General features: G+C 52.8%; 1 protein-coding gene across 1 annotated transcript; it reads left to right on the top strand.

Moving 5' to 3' along the window:
- The first annotated feature begins 6071 nt into the window (after positions 1–6071).
- On the top strand, positions 6072–21548 carry BRI3BP (BRI3 binding protein). The gene is made up of 4 exons (XM_029922457.1): positions 6072–6382; positions 6872–7040; positions 7955–8057; positions 17091–21548. Exons 1-4 carry the CDS (start codon positions 6318–6320, stop codon positions 17510–17512), a joined length of 759 nt encoding a protein of 252 aa, XP_029778317.1. The 5' UTR covers positions 6072–6317; the 3' UTR covers positions 17513–21548.
- The last annotated feature ends 300 nt before the right edge of the window (positions 21549–21848 follow it).

Consider the following 21848-nt stretch of genomic DNA (forward strand, 5'->3'; position numbering starts at 1 on the left):
CAGGGCCTCGGGCGCCCTCCGCTCGGCGCCGCACTTCTCCTTGGACCTTGGCCGCCGGCGCGGCGCGGCCCGGGCGGCCCCTGGGCTGCGCTCCCGCCGGCCGCGCCTCTCATTCATTCAGTCCGCGCGTTTGAATGAGCACCTACTGTGAGCCGGGCGCTGCGCCGGCTGCCCGGGGGGCGCCCTGCCCTCTCCCCGGCGACCCCGCTCTCCCCGCTGCGACCCGCTTCCCCGGAGCACCCTAGGCCCTCCTCCTTCCACCGCGACGATATTGTGTGTGTGTGTGTGTGTGTGTGTGTGTGTGTGTGTGTGTGTTTAACTTTACAAGAAAGGGAGTAACGCAGCCTCCAGTGTTGCTTTGGCCAAGACCCCCACCCCCCCGACCCCCCCGAGCTCCTACTGTGTGCCGCCCCTTGATTGGGAGCGTTTTGACTTTGGTCTTTCCGTAGCCCGCTGACCCCTGTGTGTTGAGCGCTCGGGAGCAGCGCGGGAACTTGTGCCCGCACCCTGCTCTGCCCCCTGGAGCCTGGTGGCACAGGCTTCACCCGGGCCCCAGAAAGGGGAAGTGAGTGAGAGACCGTTGCGTGTGGTAACGTGTGGCTCCCTCGGTTCCGCCCCCGCTGTTCCTCCTGTTAAGATCTTTGCTCCAGGCTCGCCCCCGGGCTCGGGACCTCAAGTTCTGGCTGTACCCTGTCCCGAGCTGGTCGGCCTTGCGCCACATGTGGGTTCATTTCTTTGAGCCTCGGTTTCTTTATCCTTTAAAATAGGATGGTAATACTATCCTCTGCGTTATGAGGTTGTGATTATGAATGATTCCTGTAATTATGGTGCTTTCCTGGCCCAAAGTAGTGACCGAATCGGTATCAGCTACATCCTCTTGCGGAGTTACGTTCGGGCCGAGGCACAAATCCACGTGCTTAGCCCTGCTGGAAGGACTTTCAGGGTTAAAAAAAGAAAAGAAAAGAAAAAAGAAGGTTTCTGGTGCTTTCGATGGAAGGGAAAAAAACAAGACAAACAAAACATTAAAAGCCAAATCAGATCGCTATTTTTCTTGGGTCGAGATCACAGCTCTTTCCTGGGGTAGCCGAGGTCCACGGAGCTGCTGCAGATTTGTCATTTGCTTAGAATGTGCGATGTACTTTTATAGAGTCAACTCGGTTCTCAGAAAAACCCTATGAGTAGGTACTGTTGGTGTTTTCATTCTACAGATAGGGAAACTGAGGCACAGCGTGGTGACGAGTGGCTTCAAGTCAAACAGTGGCAGAGTGGGCACACTGGTGCCTTCGCGGGTCTTTCTGCCTCAAGACCCTTTCTGGTCCACCCCCCCCCCGCCCCCCATCAATCCTGCCAGACCAGTTTGGGGGGTCGTGAGTTTTGAAGGTGTTTATTTTGTTTATTTTATTTTATTTTTTAAATGTTTTTATTTATTTTTGAGAGAGAGAGAGAGAGAGAGAGACAGAGACAGAGACAGAGACAGCGTGAGCAGGGGAGGGTCAGAGAGAAGGAGTCACAGGATCTGAAGACAGGCTCCAGGCTCTGAGCTAGCTGTCAGCACAGAGCCTGACACGGGGCTTGAACCCATGAACTGTGAGATCATGACCGGAGCTAAAATCGGATTCTTAACCGACTGCACGACCCAGGCGCCCCCGAGTTTGAGAGTGTTTAAAGAAACACCCGTAGTCTATGCTAGGCCTTGGCTTAAATAAACCCGTGGTGTTCTGGTTTGGAGTGTGGGCCTTGCTGTCCAGCACATGGAGTGGAGTTACTAGCTGACTTGCCCTTTCTCCATCTCCAGAGGAGACAAATCAGAGGGCCAAATCCGATTTAGTTGTATAATACTAGGTAGTGAATAAGTGTTTAGTAAATGGCAGAAGGTATTTCTAGAAGAAGGGTATTCATCTGGTAGGAGAGTGATAGACTCATTTTTCAATTAAAAATGATAAAGTTGCCTGTCATACGTGTTAATATGAGTGCTTTTCACATTAGCCAAAGGGTGGGAACAACTCCAATGTTGTCCGCTGATGAATGAAGAAACGGGAGCCTGTCCCCACACAGAATATTACATAGCCCTGAAAAGGAAGGAGCCACTCAGAGAGCTTACATGGAGGAATCTTGAAAACAATTAAAAGGAAAAAAAAAATGGATAAAAGAAGCCGGTCACAAAAGGCCACCTGTTTTGTGGCTGTATTTGTATGAAATGTTCCAGAATAAGCAAATCCATAGAGACTGGAAGTAGATGAGTGATTGCTAGGGGGGAGGTGTGGAGAGTGCTTCATCGATCGGGGGTGGGGGGTGGGTTTCTTTTAAGGGCAGAAAATGTTCTGGAATTAGGTAGAGGTGACGGTGCACAGCAGTGTGAATGTACCATGTGCCAATGAAGCGTACCTTTTAAAATGTTCAACTGGTTAACTTTTATTTATTTACTTATTATTTTTGAGAGACAGAGAGAGACAGCTCAAGGGTCAGAGAGAGACGGAGACACAGAATCTGAAGCAGGCTCCAGGCTCTGAGAGGTCAGCACAGAGCCCGACGCGGGGCTTGAACCTACAGACTGTGAGATCATGCCCTGAGCTGAAGCCAGACCCTTAACTGACTGAGCCCCCCAGGAGCCCCTGGTTAACTTTATGCTATGTGTAGTTTATTTTATTTTATTTTTCATTTTGTAATGTGCTTATATATTTAGAAATAGCTTTTTTCCTTTAGTTTTCTTTTTTTAAATAGTTTATTGGCAAATTGGTTTTGCTATGAGTATTTTACAACAATATTCAAAAATTTCTTAAGTGCCTGTGATATGAGCACAAGCCAGACAAAATGTCCCCTCTTGAGGACCTTCCCCGGGACAGGCAATAGATAAGTCAGATACCTAAATCAAGACTGTTTCCGGGGCGCCTGGGGGCTCAGTCGGTTCAGCGTCCACCTCTGGCTCAGGTCATGATCTCACAGCTTGTGGGTTTGAGCACCGCGTCGGGCTCTGTGCTGACAGCTCAGAGTCTGGGGCCTGCTTCCGATTCTGTGTCTCCCCCTCTCTGCTCTTCCTACCCGCCCCGCCTTACACTCTGTCTCTCTCTCAAAGATAAATAAACGATTAAAAAAAGAAAGATTATTTCAGAGTAGTAAGTGCCATTTAAAGAGATAAGAGAAGATGATGTGTTAATGATGAGTAATCTTTGTTTAAGCTCAGTGTGTGCCTTGCGCGGTTCTAAGAGAGAGGCTCTGTTATCAGCCGTGTTTTAAGGATGAGGGATGTAAGGCGATGCAAAGGTTGAATCTCTTGGCCCTGGTTCCACTAATCAGTGGGAGGGGACCGGGAATGTCTACACTTGTAACCTCTGCAGAATTGGAAGTTACTTGGAATAGAGTGGCCAGAGAAGTGAGCTGAAGGGGAAGGAGCTGGAGGAACAAAGCGTCCCAGGCAAAGGGAGTAGCATGAGCAAAGGCCCTGGGGTAGGAACAGGTTTGGTGTGTGAGGGCCAGAGAAGGTTCGCAGTCAAGCTGTACAGAGGTAACAAGGGACAGAGGGAGATGGAGGTAACAAAGCAGAGTCACTAGTGAGGCCAGAAAGGCCTGTGGAGAGCGGGAGACGGGGGTGGAGGAAGGAGTGAGTTGGGTCTGGGAAGCTGGGTGGGCAGGGCAGGGAAGGGCTGAGACAAGGCCGGGGTCGGGTTCACAGGTGGCCCACTGGCATGTGGATCACGGGGAGCACGGGGAAGAAGCTGGGCCCACACGGAGGGAGCCTCTGACTGCTGAGCGGAGAGCTGGTGTTTTTGTTACTCTTTTGTTTCTTAGTTGTTTTTTTAAGAAGCTTAACATTAAAAAAAACAATGAGGCCATAGGTGCTTGCAATGCCATTTCAAATAGCGCAAAGGGTAAAGAAGTAAATCTGCTTGCCGCCTCTGGCCCATCTCGCATTTTCCTTCCTAGAGGAGCCAGGTGTTCGGAGCGTTCATACAGACCTGCCCCTTCGTGGGTTTTCTGGTTTTCATTACGCATGCCTTTGCAAGTATTTCTCCCCTCCCCCCCCCCCCCCCCCCCCCCCCCCCCCCCCCCCCCCCCCCCCCCCCCCCCCCCCCCCCCCCCCCCCCCCTCCTCCTCCTCCTCCTCCTCACCAAATTTTGGAAACCAGACCCAGCCTGTGCATAAAGCTCCCCTTCCTTCCTTTGGGAGGGGTGCAACCAGCAGACTGCCATCCCGGATGTGCCTTCCTTAGCTCTCCCGTCCTTTGCTCCAAATCTGCGGCAGTAGAGGTCCTTCTATAGAGATTTTTGTGTGCAGGTTGTTAGCAATGGAACCGCTGAGTCCGAGGGTCTGTGCCTTCACAACTTTTTTTTATTTTATTTTTTTGTAAGTTTATTTATTTTGAGAGGGGGTGGAGCAGACAAAGAGAGAGCCCCAAGCAGGCTCTGTGTGGCCAGTGCAGAGCCCTACACGCGGGGCCTTAGTTTTGTCTTTACACCCAGTTCTATGTATGCTTTTTATTTTTAATTTGTTTTAACATTTATTTATTTTTGAGAGACAGAGAGAGACAGAAAGTGAGCAGGGGAGGGGCAGGGAGAGAGGGAGATACAGAATCCGAAGCAGGCTCCAGGCTCCGAGCTGTCAGCGTAGAGCCTGACACAGGGCTCGAACCCCCGAACCATGAGATCGTGACCTGAGTGGAAGTCGGATGCTTAACCGACTGAGCCGCCCAGGCGCCCCTCTATTGAGCTCTTGGTCTTTTGTTTTTGATTTTTTGAGACGCTGCCATTTTTTAGTTTGCCAGCAAGTTTTTTGAGCAAAATAACTCTGACACTTTCCAGCCTTTTTTTTCCCATCCATCTTAGCGGCTTCATGGAGGTGTGACTGATCTTACACTTCAATAGACACACGTATTTAAAGTGGGATAAACGTGGCCACAAGTGCACAAGTTGACAAATTTTGATGTGTGTGTACACACACCTGTGAGAACACCAGCACAACCCAAATGTTCCCTGTTTTTATTATGGAAAATTTGGAAATACAGGACAGTTGACAGACTAGCATGAGGAGCAGCTAGAAACTCCCCACCGAACCCACATTTTCCCCAAACTGGTTTCTCTCTTTTTCTTTACACACTCACACAGACGCACAGACACGCTGTTTTCTTCGCGGAACCATTTGAAAGTAAGTTCCAGGGGCACCTGTGGGGCTCAGTTAGCTAAGCATCTGACTCTTGATTTTGGCTCAAGTCATGATCTCATGGTTTGTGGTTTGTGAGATGGAGCCCCAGGTCGGGCTCTGAGCTGACCCCTCGGAGCCTCTCTCTCTCTGCCCCTCCCCTGCTCCTGCGCGCGCTCTCTCTCAAAATAAATGAATTAACATTAAAAAAAGTAAGTTGCAAACATCCTGATCCTTTCTCCTACCGAACCCTAATACCGTGGTCCCTCCCCCCCAAATTAGTACAGTAAAAACTTATTACACACGGTCTATATTCACGTTTCCTTTACAGCTTAAAAAAAAACTAACACTTTATTTGACATGTCTCTTGAGTGTCCTTTAGTCTGTCAACGTCCCCTGGGTTTTTGGTGTGGAGAGCTTTTCTGACAATGACATTTTTTAACAGTACACCCCCGTTCTCTTACTTTTCTTGTTTTGCTTTCAGCTTTATGGACCGTTCAGTCGTTTTGTGTATATTCAGAGAGCTGCACGGCCCTCACCACAGTCAATTTCATTTAAAAAAATGTTTTTACATTTATTTATTTTTGAGAGACTGAGAGAGACCGATTACAATTGGGGAAGGGGCAGAAAGAGAGGGAGACACAGAATCTGACGCAGGCTCCAGGCTCCGAGTTGTCAGCACAGAGCCCAACGCGGGGCTCGAACCCATGAACGGTGAGATCATGACCTGAGCCGAAGTCCGATGCTCAACCGCCCCTCCTCCTCTTTATGTTTACAGTGGCTCCTGGGGCCCCGAGAAGGTGGGCATGGCCCTGAAGGCAAGTTCACGGTCCCCTGTGGCTGGGTGTGGGCTGCCCGGTGGTGGTGGGAGAGCCCTGCAGGCTCCGGGCTGTGTTGTGACCCCCGGTCAGTGCCACACGCTGGGCAGCTCCGGTAGCAGGAGTTCCCTGGAAAACCGCGACCTGGGCAGCTCTCCGGGGTATGTGCGTCGGCGCCTTCTCTCCGTGTGCTCATGGGGCCTTTCCTCTGAGCGCGTCTGCGTCCTGATCCGCTCCTCTTACAAGGACACGGGTCCCGTTGGGTTAGGGCTCAGCCTGGTGACACCGTCTTGGCGTTTCTTACCTCTCTGACGCCTTGTTAATTCCAGTCACGTTCTGAGGTCCTCGGGGTTCGGCTCATCTCGGATGTCCTTCACGGTGTCACGTCGCTGGAACAGTAGCCAAAGCGCCAGCGCCAGCCCCCGGGCCAGGTTAGAAGGCCAGCAGTGGGCCTGCTCTGCTCTCAGCCACCCTGCCCAGCCCGGTTTTCAGGACGGGCCTGTTCTCTCCCCTGAGCAACACCGGGCATGTTGGGGCAGGAGGGTGTCCCAAGGCCGGCCGGTCTCCGGCACCTCCCTGGAGACCCGCGTCGGCAGGCCCCGCGGCGGGAGCGCCCGTACCAGCTCCGCCGCCTGGGCTCCCACACGGAGGCCTCTGCAGCTCCGATCCTGTCTTTGCTCCATTTAACAGATGACAAAACTGAGGCACAGAGACGTCCAGCAACGTCAGCGCTGGTGTCCCTTCCTTCCAAAACAGCTGTTTCCTCAGACTCTTTCTGAGGGACGGCGCCGGGGGGGCAGTGCCCTTTTCTCAGAAAAGCCTGGGCGTGGGGCCCTTCCTTTCTCCTCCGTTTGAGCCTGTTGTAGAGCCTGTTACCTGCTCTCACAAACACGCACAGATCAGACGTCCTTCTGTGGCAGGACACGCAGCACAGGGGGTGTTTGTGGGACGCTCTCGGCCGTGGAGAGGAACACACGCCTGATTCCTCGCACGACACGGGAGGTGTTGTCTGGAGTGAAAAAAGCAAGAAGTGGGAAGTCTGGGGTCGGCCAATCCACCGAGGGGGATGAGCGGTTGCCTCGGTCAGGGGTGAGCGATGGTGCTAGGCTGCTGAGGGGAACGGGACTCTTTCTTTCTTCCTTTTTTTAAAGATTATTTATCTGTCTTGAGAGAGAGCCATCGAGCAGGGGAGGGGCAGAGAGAGAGAGGGGACCCCAAGCAGGCCATGGCACCGTCAGCACAGAGCCCGACGTGGGGCTCAGTCTCATGAACCACGAGATCGTGACCCGAGCTGAAATCAAGAGTCAGACACTTCACCGACTGAGCCACCCAGGGGTTCCGTGGATGCGGGTTTCTTCCGAGGTGATGAGCATGTTCTAGAATGAGATTATCATGATGTTGTCCCCGGGACACTTTGAAAACATGAAGTGGTATGTGAATAACAGTCTGGGCACCGGGGGGGTCAGTCGGTTAAGCGGCCGACTTTGGCTCAGGTCATGATCTCACAGTTCGTGGGTTCAAGCCCCTCATCGGGCTCTGTGCTGACAGTTCAGAGCCTGGAGCCTGCTTCCGATTCTGTGTCTCCCTCTTTCTCTGCCTCTCGGCTGCTCATTCTCCCTCTCCCTCCCTCCGTCCCCCTCTCTCTCTCTCTCTCTCTCAAAAATAAGTAAACATTAAAAAAATTAAAAAATAATCAAAAATCAGGCAGAGGAAAGTAGGAGACCTTGAGCTTCATGGGCTCTAGGAGAAATCGAGTGGAGCGGTCAGCTCTGCAGGGACCTCCTGTCTCCCACCCCGCCTGTGGAGGAGGGGGCTTCACCAGATTTGCCCTGCTCCCAGCCTACCAAGCTCATGTCTGCCCAGGCTGCGGGGCCACTCCTGGTGTGTCCGTCGTCACTGGCTGGCTCTTTTCCCACTGAGTGTAAACCCGTGGACCCGGTCGGACCAGGAGAAGGGGGGCTGTTGTCCCAGTCCGTGGTGGTGACCCTCTCTTGTTTCTGCAGTTCCTGACCAGGCTGACCGAAAGGTTCGTGCTGGGGGTGGATATGTTCATTGAAACGCTGTGGAAAGTTTGGACAGATCTCTTGGACGTTCTTGGACTTGACGGTACGTGGCGGTGGGGGTTGGGGGGAGGCGTTCATTCAAGGTGCCGTTTTATTCTAGTGGTTCTCAAAGTGTGGACATGGTACCCACAGTGGCTGGCAGAGGGGACCCCTTGGGGGGGCAGTGAGGACACAAATGAACATTTAAAAAAATTTAAGTTTGTTAATTTATTTTCAGAGAGACAGACAGTGTGAGCAGGGGAGGGCCAGAGAGAGAGGTAGAGAATCCCAAGCAGGTTCCGCCCAGTCAGCGCAGAGCCCAATGTGGGGCTTGAACTCACAATCCATGAGAACATGACCTGAGCCGAAATCAAGAGTCGGATGCTTAACTGACTGAGCCACCCAGGCGCCCCCACAAATGAACATTTTTTTATTGGGATAGTTGCATAAAGAATTGGCCCATCAAAACCAAGATTCATGATGCTGGGGTTTAAAAAAAATTTTTTTTATGTCTTTTATTTTATTTTGAGAGAGAGACAGACAGAGAGTGAGTAGGGGAGGGTCAGAGAGAGAGGGAGACACAGAATCCGAAGCAGGCTCCAGGCTCTGAGCTGTCAGCACAGAGCCCGATGCGGGGCTCGAACCCACAGACTGTGAGATCCTGACCTGAGCCGAAGTCAGCTGCTCAACCAACTGAGCCCCCTAGGCGCCCCTACAGATGCTATTGAAGATGAGGTACATGTAGGTAGGGCCGCCTTGGCCCCCAGGCGAGCTGCGAAGAGCAGACACGGAGCCGCCAGGGTGTCGGGACCCATCACGAACTCCTACAGGCATTTGGGCAGAGAGGGATTTCGTGTGGAGCTTGAGGCGCTCCCGGAGCGGAAGGAGCCGTGTGTGGCCCGCCGATCGCTGCCGAGCTGGCCTGCATGGGACCCGCTTCTCCGCGCCAAAGCAGGAGCCTGCCTCTGGCACAGCTGAATGCGTGGGCACGGCCCTGGTCCCGGCTGCCCCCCTCCCGCCTGTGCCGAGGCGCCCACGACCACCCCCAGGTGCGGCGAGTCTCTAGGAGGACTCAGCACGGCGTCGTCGCGCACGGGCTGTGATCTGTCCCAGCACGAGGGCACAAAGCGCCCCCAGCAAGGGGGGCCAGGCCGGTGGGAGCCCCGGGGGCACCCCGATTCCACCCGCAGCGATTTGCAGCGACACGCGTGAAGTGTCAGCAACCAGGGAGGCCTGTTAGAGACGCCGCGCCCCGGGCGTTTCTTAGGGGCTGGGCACGTGGGCACCTTCCGCCGGACACTGACACACCCCGCGGGAAAGCAGGCGGTCGGCCTGGGGCACAGAATTTGTGTAAATCGTCCAGCACAGAGAGCGCCCCCATCAGGGAGTCGAGGGAAGGCCCCTCTAATCCCTGTGTTTCTTCCACCCCGCCGAGCAAATAACTCCATTCTCCGTGGACACTGACCAGGCGCCCCACGAATCTACCTGAATTCTGAGCCCCTGCACCTGGAGGTAGTCTCAGAGCAAGCCCGCGGGGCCAGGGCTCCCCCCGCAGGGCCGCCCCTCCGTCTTCAGACGCCAGCCGAAGCCCACCTGTGCCTCTGACCGAGCGGCTGTCTGGATCGGAGGTTCCCACTCCTTGGGTCTGATTGATTTGCCAGAGCGGCTCACAGAACCCCAGAAAACCGCTTCCTTACTAGCCTAGCAGTTTATTGCAGGAGGATCGAGCTCAGGAACAGCCAGAGGCAGGCGATGGCCAGCCGGGGTCTGTAGGAAGGCTCACGGAGCTTTGAGGTTCCCTTAGCTCCCCAGCTGGGAACCCCCTGGCGAGTTTTTGGGGAGGCCCCACGACATGGGCACGATCGATTGAGTCACTGGCCATTGGTGACTGACTCGGCCTCCAGCCGCCATCCCGTCCCTGGGGGGGCAGGGGATGGGACGGAAATTCCGACCTTCTCACAGTGGGTTCTCCTCGCACCCAGCCCCCATCCATGGGGGCCCGTCCAGAGGTCACCGCGTCAACACAGACCCAGGAGTGGCCAAAGGACCCTGTTAGGGATTATCGAGACCCCATTATTGCTCCCATCCCGTAGAAAAATCCAAAGGGTTTAGGAGCTCTGCCAGGGACGAAGACGAAGACCGAGTATATGTACTTCTTATAAATCACCATATCGCACTCCAGAAATCCAAGTTCCTGAGTGTCAGCCAAGGGCCATGTTAATCCATTCCAACGCATCTTCCCAGAGAGCGGGCTCAGGCTTGCTGTGTTAGCCTGTCCCTGCACGCTTCCCACCTCCGTGTCCTCTCTCGGCCCCTGTGGGTCCCTCTCAGCAAACCAGCCAGGGTGATTTTAATTTTCATTACTTCTTTTGTTGCATAGAGTGATTAAAAGAAAAACAAAGCATTAGTCAGATCAGGTCCCTCACCTTAAAACTGCCCAGAGACTTCTCTTGCTCTTGAAATTGACATCAGGTCTCTGGTACATGACTCCGCCTCCAGGAGGCCCATCCTGATGACCCCGTGCAGGGAGCCTGTGCTCATACCCACAATCCCGCATCAGCTGTAGTGTTCCACAGCATGCACGCGCGTGTGTGTGTGCGCGCGTGTATGTGTGTGTGTGCGTGTTTGCTGCCCACCTCTATTCCGGAATCTCGGCTCCCGTGAGCAGGGTTTTGCCCATCTCCCCCAGGCTGCACCCTCCGCCTCGCTCTGCGTCTGCTGCACAGGGGCCCATCTTTAGTAAAAGTTAGAGGACTCTTGGCCCCACTAGTTTGCTGCTGGTGGAAGTTCACTTGCGTCCCCCCAAAAGTACCCAAAAAGCTCCAATACATGCGAATGTGACCTGATTTGGGAATAGAGTCTTTGCAGATGTGACCAGGATGGGGTCATGGTGGATTAGGGTGGGTCCTAAATCCAGTGTCTGGTGTCTTTGTAAGAGGAGGGCAGTTTGGAAGCGGAGACAAACACACGGAGAAGAGGTGGCCCTCTGGATATGGAGGCAGAGCCTAGAGGGACGTGGCCACAGCCCAGGATGCCCGGAGCCCCCAGGAGCTGGAAGAGGCAGTAGGGTCTCCCTCTGAGCGTGCAGGGAGCACGGCCCTGCCCACACCGTGGCTTCGGATTCTGGCCCCCAGCTGGCCAGACGATACATTCCCAGTGCTTTAGGCCCCCATGTTGAGCGGCTGTGGGAAAGCAGTGCAGCCTTACCGCCTGCAGAGAGTCTTCCAGAACCCTCCCGGCCGCCCGTGACACTCCGCCTTACAGCCTGGAGACCGGGCCCTGTAGGTGGGGCTCCCCCGCTCACGCCTGCGATGGTCCCCTTCAGCCGCTGGGAGCCTGTCTTCAGCCTTGAGTCACCAGGTTCAACTTGTAAGACGTCTCAGGCCAACTCAGGGCACCTCCCACTCAGGTGGGGGATCTGAGGCAGCAGTGTGGCCCTTTGAGAGGAGGCTGCGTGCCACCTGCAGCCTCCAGGGGCCTCTGAGGGCCCCTCCCGGGAGTCTGGCTGAGCCAACACCTAACCCAGGTACAGCAACCGTGTGCAATCCTGCTCGGAACCCATTCACCGCCTGCCCAGACTGTTCCCCTCTCGGTATTTCCGTTCCTGACCAGCGATGAGCCCTGGAGAGGCAAACGTGATTGCAGCCAGTTGCATGCGGCTTGGAGAGGAAGGCTGTGGTGGAGACGGCCTCCGGATCAGCCGGGAGGGGATCAGAACAGAGTCGCTCCGCACAGGCTTGCGTGCTCGCGTTCGTGGTGCAGGCAGCCGGCACGTTCCGGAGGTGAAGGAACTCCTTCTACGTCCTGTCCTTTCCTCGCATAAAAGTCAAGGCATCCGGAGGCCTTTGGGATTTGCATCTTCTGCTTAGAAGGCTGAGCGTGCAAAAGGCTTTATGGGAGACAGTATCCCAAAGTCGGATATGCTGGGGCAAAGGGTTTCCATGAGCACAATTCTCTACTTTCTGTCTCCAGAATTTCTCGGGGTGCCGGTTAGAGTGGAGCCTCCTTAGCCATGGCCGCCCAGTAGAAGGAGGATGCCAGATCATGTCACGTGTTCTAGTTTCTAAAAAGAAACTGGCGGCACTAATTTAATAAGGTATTTTAGTTAACCCAATAGATTCAAAATATCATCATCTCAACTTGTGATACACGTGCGGAATTATTAATGGGGCGTCTGCACGTTTTGGGGGGTACTCAGCCTTCGTGACCCAGCCTGGATCTGAGCAGCGCATCTCGGTTCAGACCCGCCACTTTCAAGCGCTCGGCGGTCACACGTGGCCGACGGCTCCCAGAACGGACACCATGGCCTCAGCCTGCTCTGGGTCTGGGGGCCGAAGTCACTCTCTGGGAGGGAGTTGGAAGGACGGACTTAACGTCTCCGTCCTTCGGCCAGCTCTTCTCTCTCCCCGAGGCTTGGAAGACATCTCGGGCGCGCAGGCGGTGAGACCTGTCAGGATAGCGCAGCGGGTGCGGCTCCGGAAACCAGGCTCCCTGCCTCGCTGCGGGACGCGGGCCACGTCACGCCGGATGCCTGAGTCCCCGAGTGGAAAACACTCGCATCGTCACACGTCGCGAGGACCAGATGACACTTTGTGCGGGGCCATCAGAGCAGCGCCTGGCCGGCAGGGAATGCCTTACGAGCACCCGTCGGCTTACAAAGGGGCTCCGCTCCGAAAAGCACATGTAGGACCCACCCAGCCACGATTCCCCACGCAGGGGGCCGTCGGAGTCCTGCCGCGCGCAGAGCCGGCCTCCCCGGCTCTGAATGGGGTGGCCCCTCACCCAGTGTGACTGGTGACCTCGCAGGGAGGGGGCTCGGACCCAGCGACCGCGGGGAGAAGGCCACGTGATGGCGAAGCGGAGGTCGGGGGACGCCTCCACGAGTCAAGGCCAGGCCTTGCCCGCGCACCCCAGAAGCGGGGAGGGGCCTGGGACGGGCCTCAGAAGACGGGACCCCACCGACACCTTTTGCCCTCACACCAGGTGAGGATATGTGTGTCCTGTTGTCTAAGCCGCTCTGCCTGTGACACTTCGTTGGTGGCAGCTCCAGGACGTGGGTTCAGTCAGGACATGCCCAGTCGCTCATGCTCTGGCTGGGACTTTTCGGGCGTCCGGAGAGGCAGGCTGCTTCCCGCCACCCTCGCTGGATGGCAGAGCGGCTTTGGTAAAGTCGTGGTGCCTGTGTCGACATTCCCTGCCCCGGTCCGAGATCCACCCCACGAGGGTCCTCGTCCTCGCTGGTCACCTAGCCTAGCCCCTTGGTAAAAACACATGGTATGTGGCTTCAGATATATATAGGCAAGTCCAGTGGTTCTCAAAGTATGCTCTGAGGAACCCTGGGGGGCGTTCCTGAGGCCCTCAGGGGAACTGTGAGGTCCCCCTTCTCCAGCAATGTGTGTGAGGCCGCGCATTCAAGGGGTGCTTCAGTATATCAATTCCACGTTTATAATATGCTGAATAGGTTGGACTATATACCTTTTTTGTTTTAAGTTTATTCATTTATTTTGAGAGAGAGAGAGATCATGCCACGTGCACATACAAGTAGGGGAAGGGCAGAGGGAGGGGGAGAGAGAATCCCAAGCAGGCTCCTCACCGACAGCACAGAGCCCAACGCCACGGCTCAGAGTCACGAACTGAGATCACGACTCAAGCCAAAATCAAGACTCGGACGCCTAACCAACTGAGCCACCCAGGCACCCCATGGTGTTGTGACTTTGAGAAGAATGTTTATTCTTAAAACATGAGAGCCATCAGAATTGGAAAAGAAGAAGTAAAATTATCTATTTGCAGATGGCATGATTTTACCCATAGAAAATCCTAGAGACTCCCCTAAAAAACTGTTAGATGCAATCAGTGAATTCAGTAAAGTTGCAGGGTGCAAAATTAACGTACAAAAATCAGCAGCATTTTTATAAACTAGTAATGAATTTATCTGAAAAAGAAATAAAATGATCCCATTTACAATAGCATCAAAAGCAATAAAATGCTTAGGAATAACCTTAATAAAGGAGGTGAAAGATTATAAGTCATCACCGAAAGTAATTGGAGACAGTGCAAATAAATGGAAAAGTATCCCACATTCATGGATTGGAAGAATTAATGTTAAAATGTCTGTTATTTACCCAAAGCCATCTACAGATTCAATGCAATCCCTATCAAGATTCCAGTGGGTATTTTTTTACAGATGCAGGGGAAAAAAATTCTAAAATTTATATGGAACTGCACAAGACCCGACTAGCCAAAGGAATCCAGAGAAAGAACACCACACTTCCTGATTTCCAGTTGTGTAAGGCCATAGGAACCAAAACAGTAAATAACACGGTGTAGTGCCAGCATGAAACAGACACGCAGACCAATGGAAGAGAATTGAGAGCCTAGAAATACACACGATACATGGCCAGCTAGAATTTGACAAGGGAAACGGACACTCCATGGAGAAGATACGGTTACTTCAATAGATGGTGCTGGGAAAATTGGATATTCACATGTAAAAGAATGAAGCTAGGCCCCTATCCAGCTAGGCCCCTCACAAAAATTAATTCCAAATGTGTTAAAGACTTAAATATAAGACCAGAAACCGGGGCGCCTGGGTGGCTCAGTCGGTTAAGCCTCCGGCTTCGGCTCAGGTCAGATCTCACGTACGTGGGTTCGAGCGCCACATCGGGCTCTGTGCTGACAGCTAGCTCAGAGCCTGGAGCCTGTCTTCAGATCCTGTGTCTCCTTCTCTCTCTGCCCCTCCCCCTCTCAGGCTCTGTCTCTCTCAGTATCAAAAATAAATAAAAAAAAGAAAAAAAATTAAAAAAAAAAAAGACCAGAAACCATAAAACTCCAGAAAGCTCTTTGACATCGGTCTTGGCGATGATTTTCTGGATCTGACACAAAAAGCAAAAATGAACCAGGATACTACATCAGACCAAGGAACTTCTGCACAACAGAAGAAACCATCAAAAAATTAGAAATGTGATTTTAAACCATATATCTGTTAAGGGGTTAATAAGCAAAATATATAAAGAACTCCTACAACTCAATAGCAAGAAACCCACAGTCTGATTAAAATACAAGCAAAGGACCCATTGGACGTTTTTCCAAAGAAGACAGGCAAATGGCCAACAGTTAACAGGGCGCCTGGGTGGCTCAGTCCGTTGAGCATCCTACACTTGATTTCAGCTCAGGTTATGATCTCACGGTTCCTGGGATCGAGCCGCACGTCGGGCTTTGCACTGAGTGAAAGCAGCTTGGGATCCTCTCTTTCCTTTTTCTGCCCCTCCCGCCTTGTGTGTGCGTGCTTTCTCTCTCTTAAAATAAGTAAACATTTATACCCCCCCCAAAGCAAATGGCCGACAGTTCCCTAGAAAGGTGCTCAACATCACTAATCAGGAAAAGGCAAATCAGAACCACATATTATGTCACACCTCCTGGAAAGGACTATTCTCAAAAGGACAAGAGATCACACACGCTGGTGGGGACGCGCACAGACAGAAAGGACCCTTCCTTGTGTGCTGTTGGTGGGATCGTAAACTGATGCAGCCGCTCTGGACAACAGGATGGAGATTCCTGAGAAAAATTAGAAATAGAACTACCGTGTGACCCAGCAGGCGCTTCTGGGAGTATACCCCAAGGAAGTGGAAACGCTGTGTCAAAGCGGTGTGTGCACCCCCACGTTCACGGCGGCGTTGCCTGTGATAGCCAAGGCAGAGGAACAGCCTGCCTGTCCCTCCTCGGACGCATGGGTGAAGGAGTGGTGTGTACACACACACACACACACACACACACACACACACACACACACACAGGGGGATATTATTCAGCCGTAAATGAGGAAATCCCGCCTGCCATTTGCAACAACGTGATGGGCCTTGAGGGCCTCGTGCTAAGAGAAATAAGTCAGAGAAAAACAAATTCTATATAATCTCACTTGCATATAGAATCTTAAACAACAGCAACAACTCAGGGAAAAAGAGATCAGATTTATAGTCCGAGGTGGGTGATGGTGGGTGTGGGAATGGGATAAGGTGACAGAAAGGTACACATTTCTAGTTACAAGGTAATAGGTATGGGGAGGGTAACATACAAAGTGATGACTGTATGGTGTACATCCTGAAGTATGAAATTTTGCATCTTTCATCCTTTTACCTTTTCTGTTTGAACATGGCCTTAAGTTGGGCACACGGAAGATGCAGCTCCTCTTCCCCTCCACGCTTGGAGCTTCATGTACGATTTAGGTTAGGCAGTGAGTAAGAGACCCAAAGTAACAGCCGCTTAAACAAGACGGAAGCTTATTTCTCTGTGTGAGAGTTTGCAGGTAGGTGATTAGGCAGGAAGGTGGCTTTGCAGCACATGGTCCTCAGGACCAAGGCACCGTCCATCTTAGTGCTCCCCAGTAGGTGACTTCCCTTACCTCATGGCCCAAAGCAGCCGCTCCCCCTCCTGCCATTGCATCTACATCCCAGGAGACAGAAGAAGAGGTAAAGGGCACATTCCTGCAACTTTTAGGGGAAAAAAAAGAAACCCACAACACCACCACAAAAACCTCTCCTTGACCACAGCTTGGTCTCGGAGTGTCAAGGGCAGCTGGAAACGCACCCAGCCTACAACTGGGCGTTTGTTACCAGGAAGACAGGAAGGAAGGGAACCAAGGACAGGCTTGCAGGCTCTGCCCTGCCATGAGCGGTGTTTTGTTTTTTTTGTTTGTTTGTTTATTTTTTTAATGTCTTTTATTTATTTTTGAGAGACAAAGAAAGACAGTGCGAGCAAGGGAGGGGCAGAGAGAGAGAGGGAGACATAGAATCTGAAGCAGGCTCCAGGCTCTGAGCTATCAGCACAGAGCCTGACATGGGGCTTGAACCCATGAAACATGAGATCATGACCTGAGGCAAAGCTGGTCACTTAACCGACTGAGCCACCCAGGCGCCCCTATGAAAGGTGTTTTAAACTCAGGATACAGCAGGTGGTCTTGGAGGGGGCCTCGCCTCCCCCCGGGGCCTGCTGGCGGCCGACTGCAGAGAACCAGCAGGTTAGCTGCCCCCCCCCCACCCCTGCTTGCAGAGAAGCCTGGGCCCCTGCTGACCCACCGCTGTCCCTCTTCTCTGTCCCACAGTGTCGAACCTGCACCAGTACTTCAGCCCGGCCTCGGTGGCCAGCAGCCCGGCCCGCGCGCTCCTGCTGGTGGGCGTCGTGCTCCTGGCCTACTGGTTCCTGTCGCTGTCCCTGGGCGTCACCTTCAGCCTCCTGCACGCCGTGTTCGGCCGCTTCTTCTGGATCGCGCGGGTGGTCCTGTTCTCCCTGTCCTGCGTGTACGTGCTGCACAAGTATGAGGGGGAGCCGGAGAACGCCGTGCTGCCGCTGTGCTTCGTGGTGGCCGTCTACTTCATGACCGGGCCCATGGGCTTCTACTGGCGCAGCGGCCCCAGCGGCCCCAGCCTGGAGGAGAAGCTGGAGCACCTGGAGAGCCAGGTCAGACTGCTCAACATCCGCCTCAACAAAGTGCTGGAGAGCCTGGACCGCGCCAACGGCAAGTGACAACCAGCCGGCCGGCCGGGCCCCCCCGCGCCCGCGCCCCGCCTTGGCAAGCAGAAGAGGAGAAGGAAACCACGAACCAGGACAGCCAACCCCAAACAGTCTTAATAAAACATTCCCGAGCGAGAGAGGCGGTGCTTCGCGAGGGTGTTTCCGGCCACGTGTCGCCCCGTAGGACGCGTCCCAGAGGAAGGACAGGATGGATCCCGGATGTAGGACCGTCCACCGAGTGTCCTTCGTGGGCGGAAAAATATTTTTTAAAACAAAGGAGAATAACCATATGAGCTGTACAGGAAGAGTTTATCTGTGCCTAGTGCATACCGTTAATTTTTTCAAGCCCTTAACGACATCTTTTGTAAGGTTTTTAATAAAGGCAGGTCGAGTCAAGTTTACTAGGACTTTACATCGAGGGGAAGACGAGGCGAATCGGACGTTTGGGATGAAAAGTTCCAGCGCGACTGTGTGTCGGCGCGGCGCAGGGATCGGTGGGTGAGGTCTGTGTGCGTTGTTCCCGTGTTCCGAAACTCTGAACTTCATTGCATGTCATTTTTGGTGGGCGGTGACTTAGCTGATGGAGGGCGTCATTTCCGGATGCGGGCGGCTGGGGTCTGGGACAAAACTAAACATCTTTTGCGTCCTCGCGACCCCCGCCGGTAACCCTGTCACGTATGTTTCTAAATGGAGAAAGATCGTTACTCGTAGAAAACCTAAGATTGATTGTTTTTTCTCTTTCTGAACTTTGATGTATTTTAACCTCCATGTTTCGTAAAGGAAAATTAAGGACGAGGGAAAGAAAGGTCTTTGGGGTCTGGTGCCGAGAGCTCCCCGGGTGATGGGCAGAGCTGCCCCGTCTCCCTGACGCGGCGTCACCGTTTGCCCACCTGACCCGTAGAGGAAGGGCATGCGCTCAAGGGTGTTTGTTTGTGGGTCGACTCAGGACCTCAGAACTAACACAAACGAGAGCAGCTAATAACACGTTCAAGTCTCTTGCTGCTTAGAAGCCATTCTCAGGAGCGATTCGCAGCGACAAACATGCCTTGGAGACGATCCGAATTACTTTTCCTGAAATTTCTACGATCCGTGCGTTAGGTGCTTTCTGTCTGAGGTCCTCGGTGCCCTCATTTTAGGTGGCGCCTAGGGGCAGAGAGGGACCTCCGGGGCAGACAGTGGTGGGGTCCTTGATGGAGGCGCCTCTTGAGGCTGGATCGGGGTCCATGCACCTGCCCCAGTGGAGGGCCCCCCAGGCCTGTTGGTAAGCACCAGGAAACACGGTGACAAGGAAAGGAAGTGCCAGCTGCCATAATCCTTCCCTGCCCACCTACGTGCCCGGGCAGGCCCCCCGCCACACTCACAGAGCCCCTGGACGCAGATTTGCAGAGACCCCCCACCTTCAGATCGGGTACAAACAAGACCCTGTGGTCCACGCACCATTCCGGAGAAGCACTCAGCTGTCTGCTAGGTCCCGTGCGGTGTGTCCGTGAAGTTTCATTTCTGGTGGCAAACATCTGGAAAACCGGAGCAGGTGTCTCTGAGAATGTTTAGGAAACCCCTGTTTTTAAGGAGACCCAAACTTTGCTGCGTTCAGTTCACTTCCTGAAGCGCGTGCCTGTTCTCTGGGGTCTGCCCGGGCAAACCTTTCTCCGGGGACATTGGGGGAGCCCATGGTTTCTGGATCGAAGCCGTGCCAGTCAGATGCTTGGAGGCAGATCTGTTTCAGCACAGGGCGTACACAGCATGCCCCGGGGGTGCCCTCCTTGCCTGCCTTCCTTCTGTGCTGTTGGCTCTCGTGTGTGTGGCAGGTTGAGATACCAAAACATCGCCTTGCTCGAGTTGGCCAGGGCAGGGGTGGGGTTCTCTGCACAGCGCTGGTAACTCCTGAACCGTCACTGGTCCAGATGCCCCGTCCACTGTTTCCCCCGCGAACCCTTACAGGCGCCGCGCAGTGCAGGAATCGAGAGGAAAACCATGTCCACTGCCAGCAAATCCAGGGAGGCGCGTGCGCCTGGGAACAGGCACATCGAGGCCACGAGCAGCGAGTAGAAATCGCTGCTGGGGATTCATGCACCCCGATGAAAGACGGCCTCAGTTTTTAATGAAAGAGCCTACGGTTAGAAAGAAGCATCCCTTCAGGGCCGAACGTTGTTTGGAATTCTGGTAGAAAGCATTGATGTCAGGTTTGAGCAACTCTTGGCTCTCCTCATGCATACATTTGACTTCTGTTTTGGGCATAGTCTTAACCCCAAATAGTTTGGGATTTCCTTTTTTCTCTCTCCGTTCTGTGGAAGCTTGCCAGGGTGCTTGGCCTTTCCCACCGCTCCCCAGGTCTTTCTTTTTTCTCTCTTTTGTACATGGGGGGAAATGTATTTTTGTACCATATCTCATGCCTGGAAGAGAAACCTTTTTTTAATGTCTTCCGGGCTGTAGAATATATTCACACAACACTCCGTTCAGGGTGATGTAAGAAATCCTGATGGAAACTACCGTGGATGGTTCCGATTAAGGCTGCTTTCCAGATAACTTAACGTCCATCAGTTTTTCTTTCCTGCTGCCTCCGTAACACAGCCAACACCAAGGACAGAAAAGAAACAGGCCCAACGATCTCAAAATCGCCGGATTCGTAGGGATCTCCTAGAGTCTGTGATCAGAGGGACCTCTTCCCGGACACGCCGGCAAAGACGCCTCGCCGCCCATCAGCCTTCCGTAAACACATTCCCCGTACCGATCAGGGTCAGCGTCCCCTTGCTTCTGGGGGGTTTCGGCTCCACGTTTCAGTGATATCCCCCCCCATCACTTCCGGTGACAAAAAGCAGCAACAGAATTTCGTGAAAGCTGGTCTTGTGAATCGTGCCCGGGTCTTCGCTGAGGAAGGTAACGGCTGACGGCACGGAGGCGAATGCCATTGAAAGGTTTTTAACACAGTTCCCTAAAGCCACCGGGCACAGCGTGCCACACAGGGCCCCCCCGAAGCCCATCCCACGTGGAGAGGGCGTGTGTCCGCACTACATCTCTATGGTGGCAGGAAGCAGCCTTTAGATGCTTTAGATGAAGGGCATCCGACAGCTTCTCCCTGACGGGGTTTGAATTGCCTCACTTAACCCAAAAGCCAGCTCCGGCCCTCCAGCCAGCTTGCATTAGAGGGAACTCCTAAGGCCGTCCCCCTCACCCCCAAATTAAAAATAGTAATAACATATCTCCATTCTGCAAAGTTTCGTTTATGGTCATTTGAGTCTTGGACCTTTCGCTCCTCACTTGTGAACAGCAAGTGATAGAATTCTCTATTTTTCGCAGGATCTAACACAGGACCCTTAAAGTTAGTAATGGACAGCCAGTATGCTATCGGGATTAGCAAACTTTGTTCGGCGTCCTGAGTTCTGTGCTTTGCTCCTTGGCGATGCTCCCATGTGGCAGGAGACACGCCAGCTGGCGTAGAACGCTGAATGTCATTTGCATCGTCTACAGAAAACCTGTGGCAGCTAATGGTGTTATGACCACACGTTCCAATGTGTTTTTGCAGATGTCAAGGTTTTATTGTAGCGTCAGCTTCATATACGCATGTGTGTTCAATCTCTGGGTGCCGTGTAATCCGATTGATTTCTTGTGACGGTGACGGTGATTTGCGCTTACGTAAAATCCAGCAGAGCAATCGTTTCTCTTCCTCTTAACTGGAAATCATACTCGTGAGGTTATGGCGTCCATTACCAAACGGTGTGTACACGGTTCAGTTCCTACTTTGTGTATCTGGTTATAGATTTTATATAGCATTTGATTTCCCACTGAATATACATCCATCTGATTTGAATACGGTGGTGTGCGTGTGTCTGTGGTGTGTATGCACTTTAGTTCCACAGAAGATATTCTATGAGTATCAAATAGAGACCTAACTGTATAAGGCTTCTTTTATTTGCAAAATGATACATACATTCCTCTTATTTATCAAATCACTGGCTTTAGTGTTCTGTAGAGATATCCATAGACCGATTTCAGAACAGAATGAAAATATTGTGAAAATCGCAGCTTAATAAATGTTTATTGTAATTTCGTTGTACGGACCTCCTCAATGTATTTCGTCCCTTCTAACCCAGGCACTTGTGGGATTTCCCTGATTTTGACATGTAATGGTGGATTCTGCGCTTCTGTTCCCCAATCTGAGAAAACTCAAATAATCTTAACCTGTTGGAAGTAGGTGGGGTCTCCAGATAAAACACAGGACACCCAGGTCAATTTGAGTTTCAGATAAACAACAAATACTTTTTAAGTATAAATATAACCCAAACACGATGGGATATTCATATACTGAACATTTTTTTAGTGTTCATTTATTTTTGGGAAAGAGAGAGAG

Source organism: Suricata suricatta, chromosome 14 (genome assembly GCF_006229205.1).
Source record: "Suricata suricatta isolate VVHF042 chromosome 14, meerkat_22Aug2017_6uvM2_HiC, whole genome shotgun sequence".
NCBI classification, from domain to species: Eukaryota; Metazoa; Chordata; class Mammalia; order Carnivora; family Herpestidae; genus Suricata; species Suricata suricatta.

Excerpts from the sequence above, each read along its gene's own strand:
- BRI3BP (XM_029922457.1), top strand. The coding sequence starts at position 6,318 with ATGTCCTTCACGGTGTCACGTCGCTGGAACAGTAGCCAAAGCGCCAGC. Across the intron at positions 6,383-6,871 it reads AGCGCCAGCCCCCGGGCCAG|GACACGCAGCACAGGGGGTG; the intron begins GTTAGAAGGCCA and ends CTTCTGTGGCAG. Across the intron at positions 8,058-17,090 it reads GGACGTTCTTGGACTTGACG|TGTCGAACCTGCACCAGTAC; the intron begins GTACGTGGCGGT and ends TCTGTCCCACAG.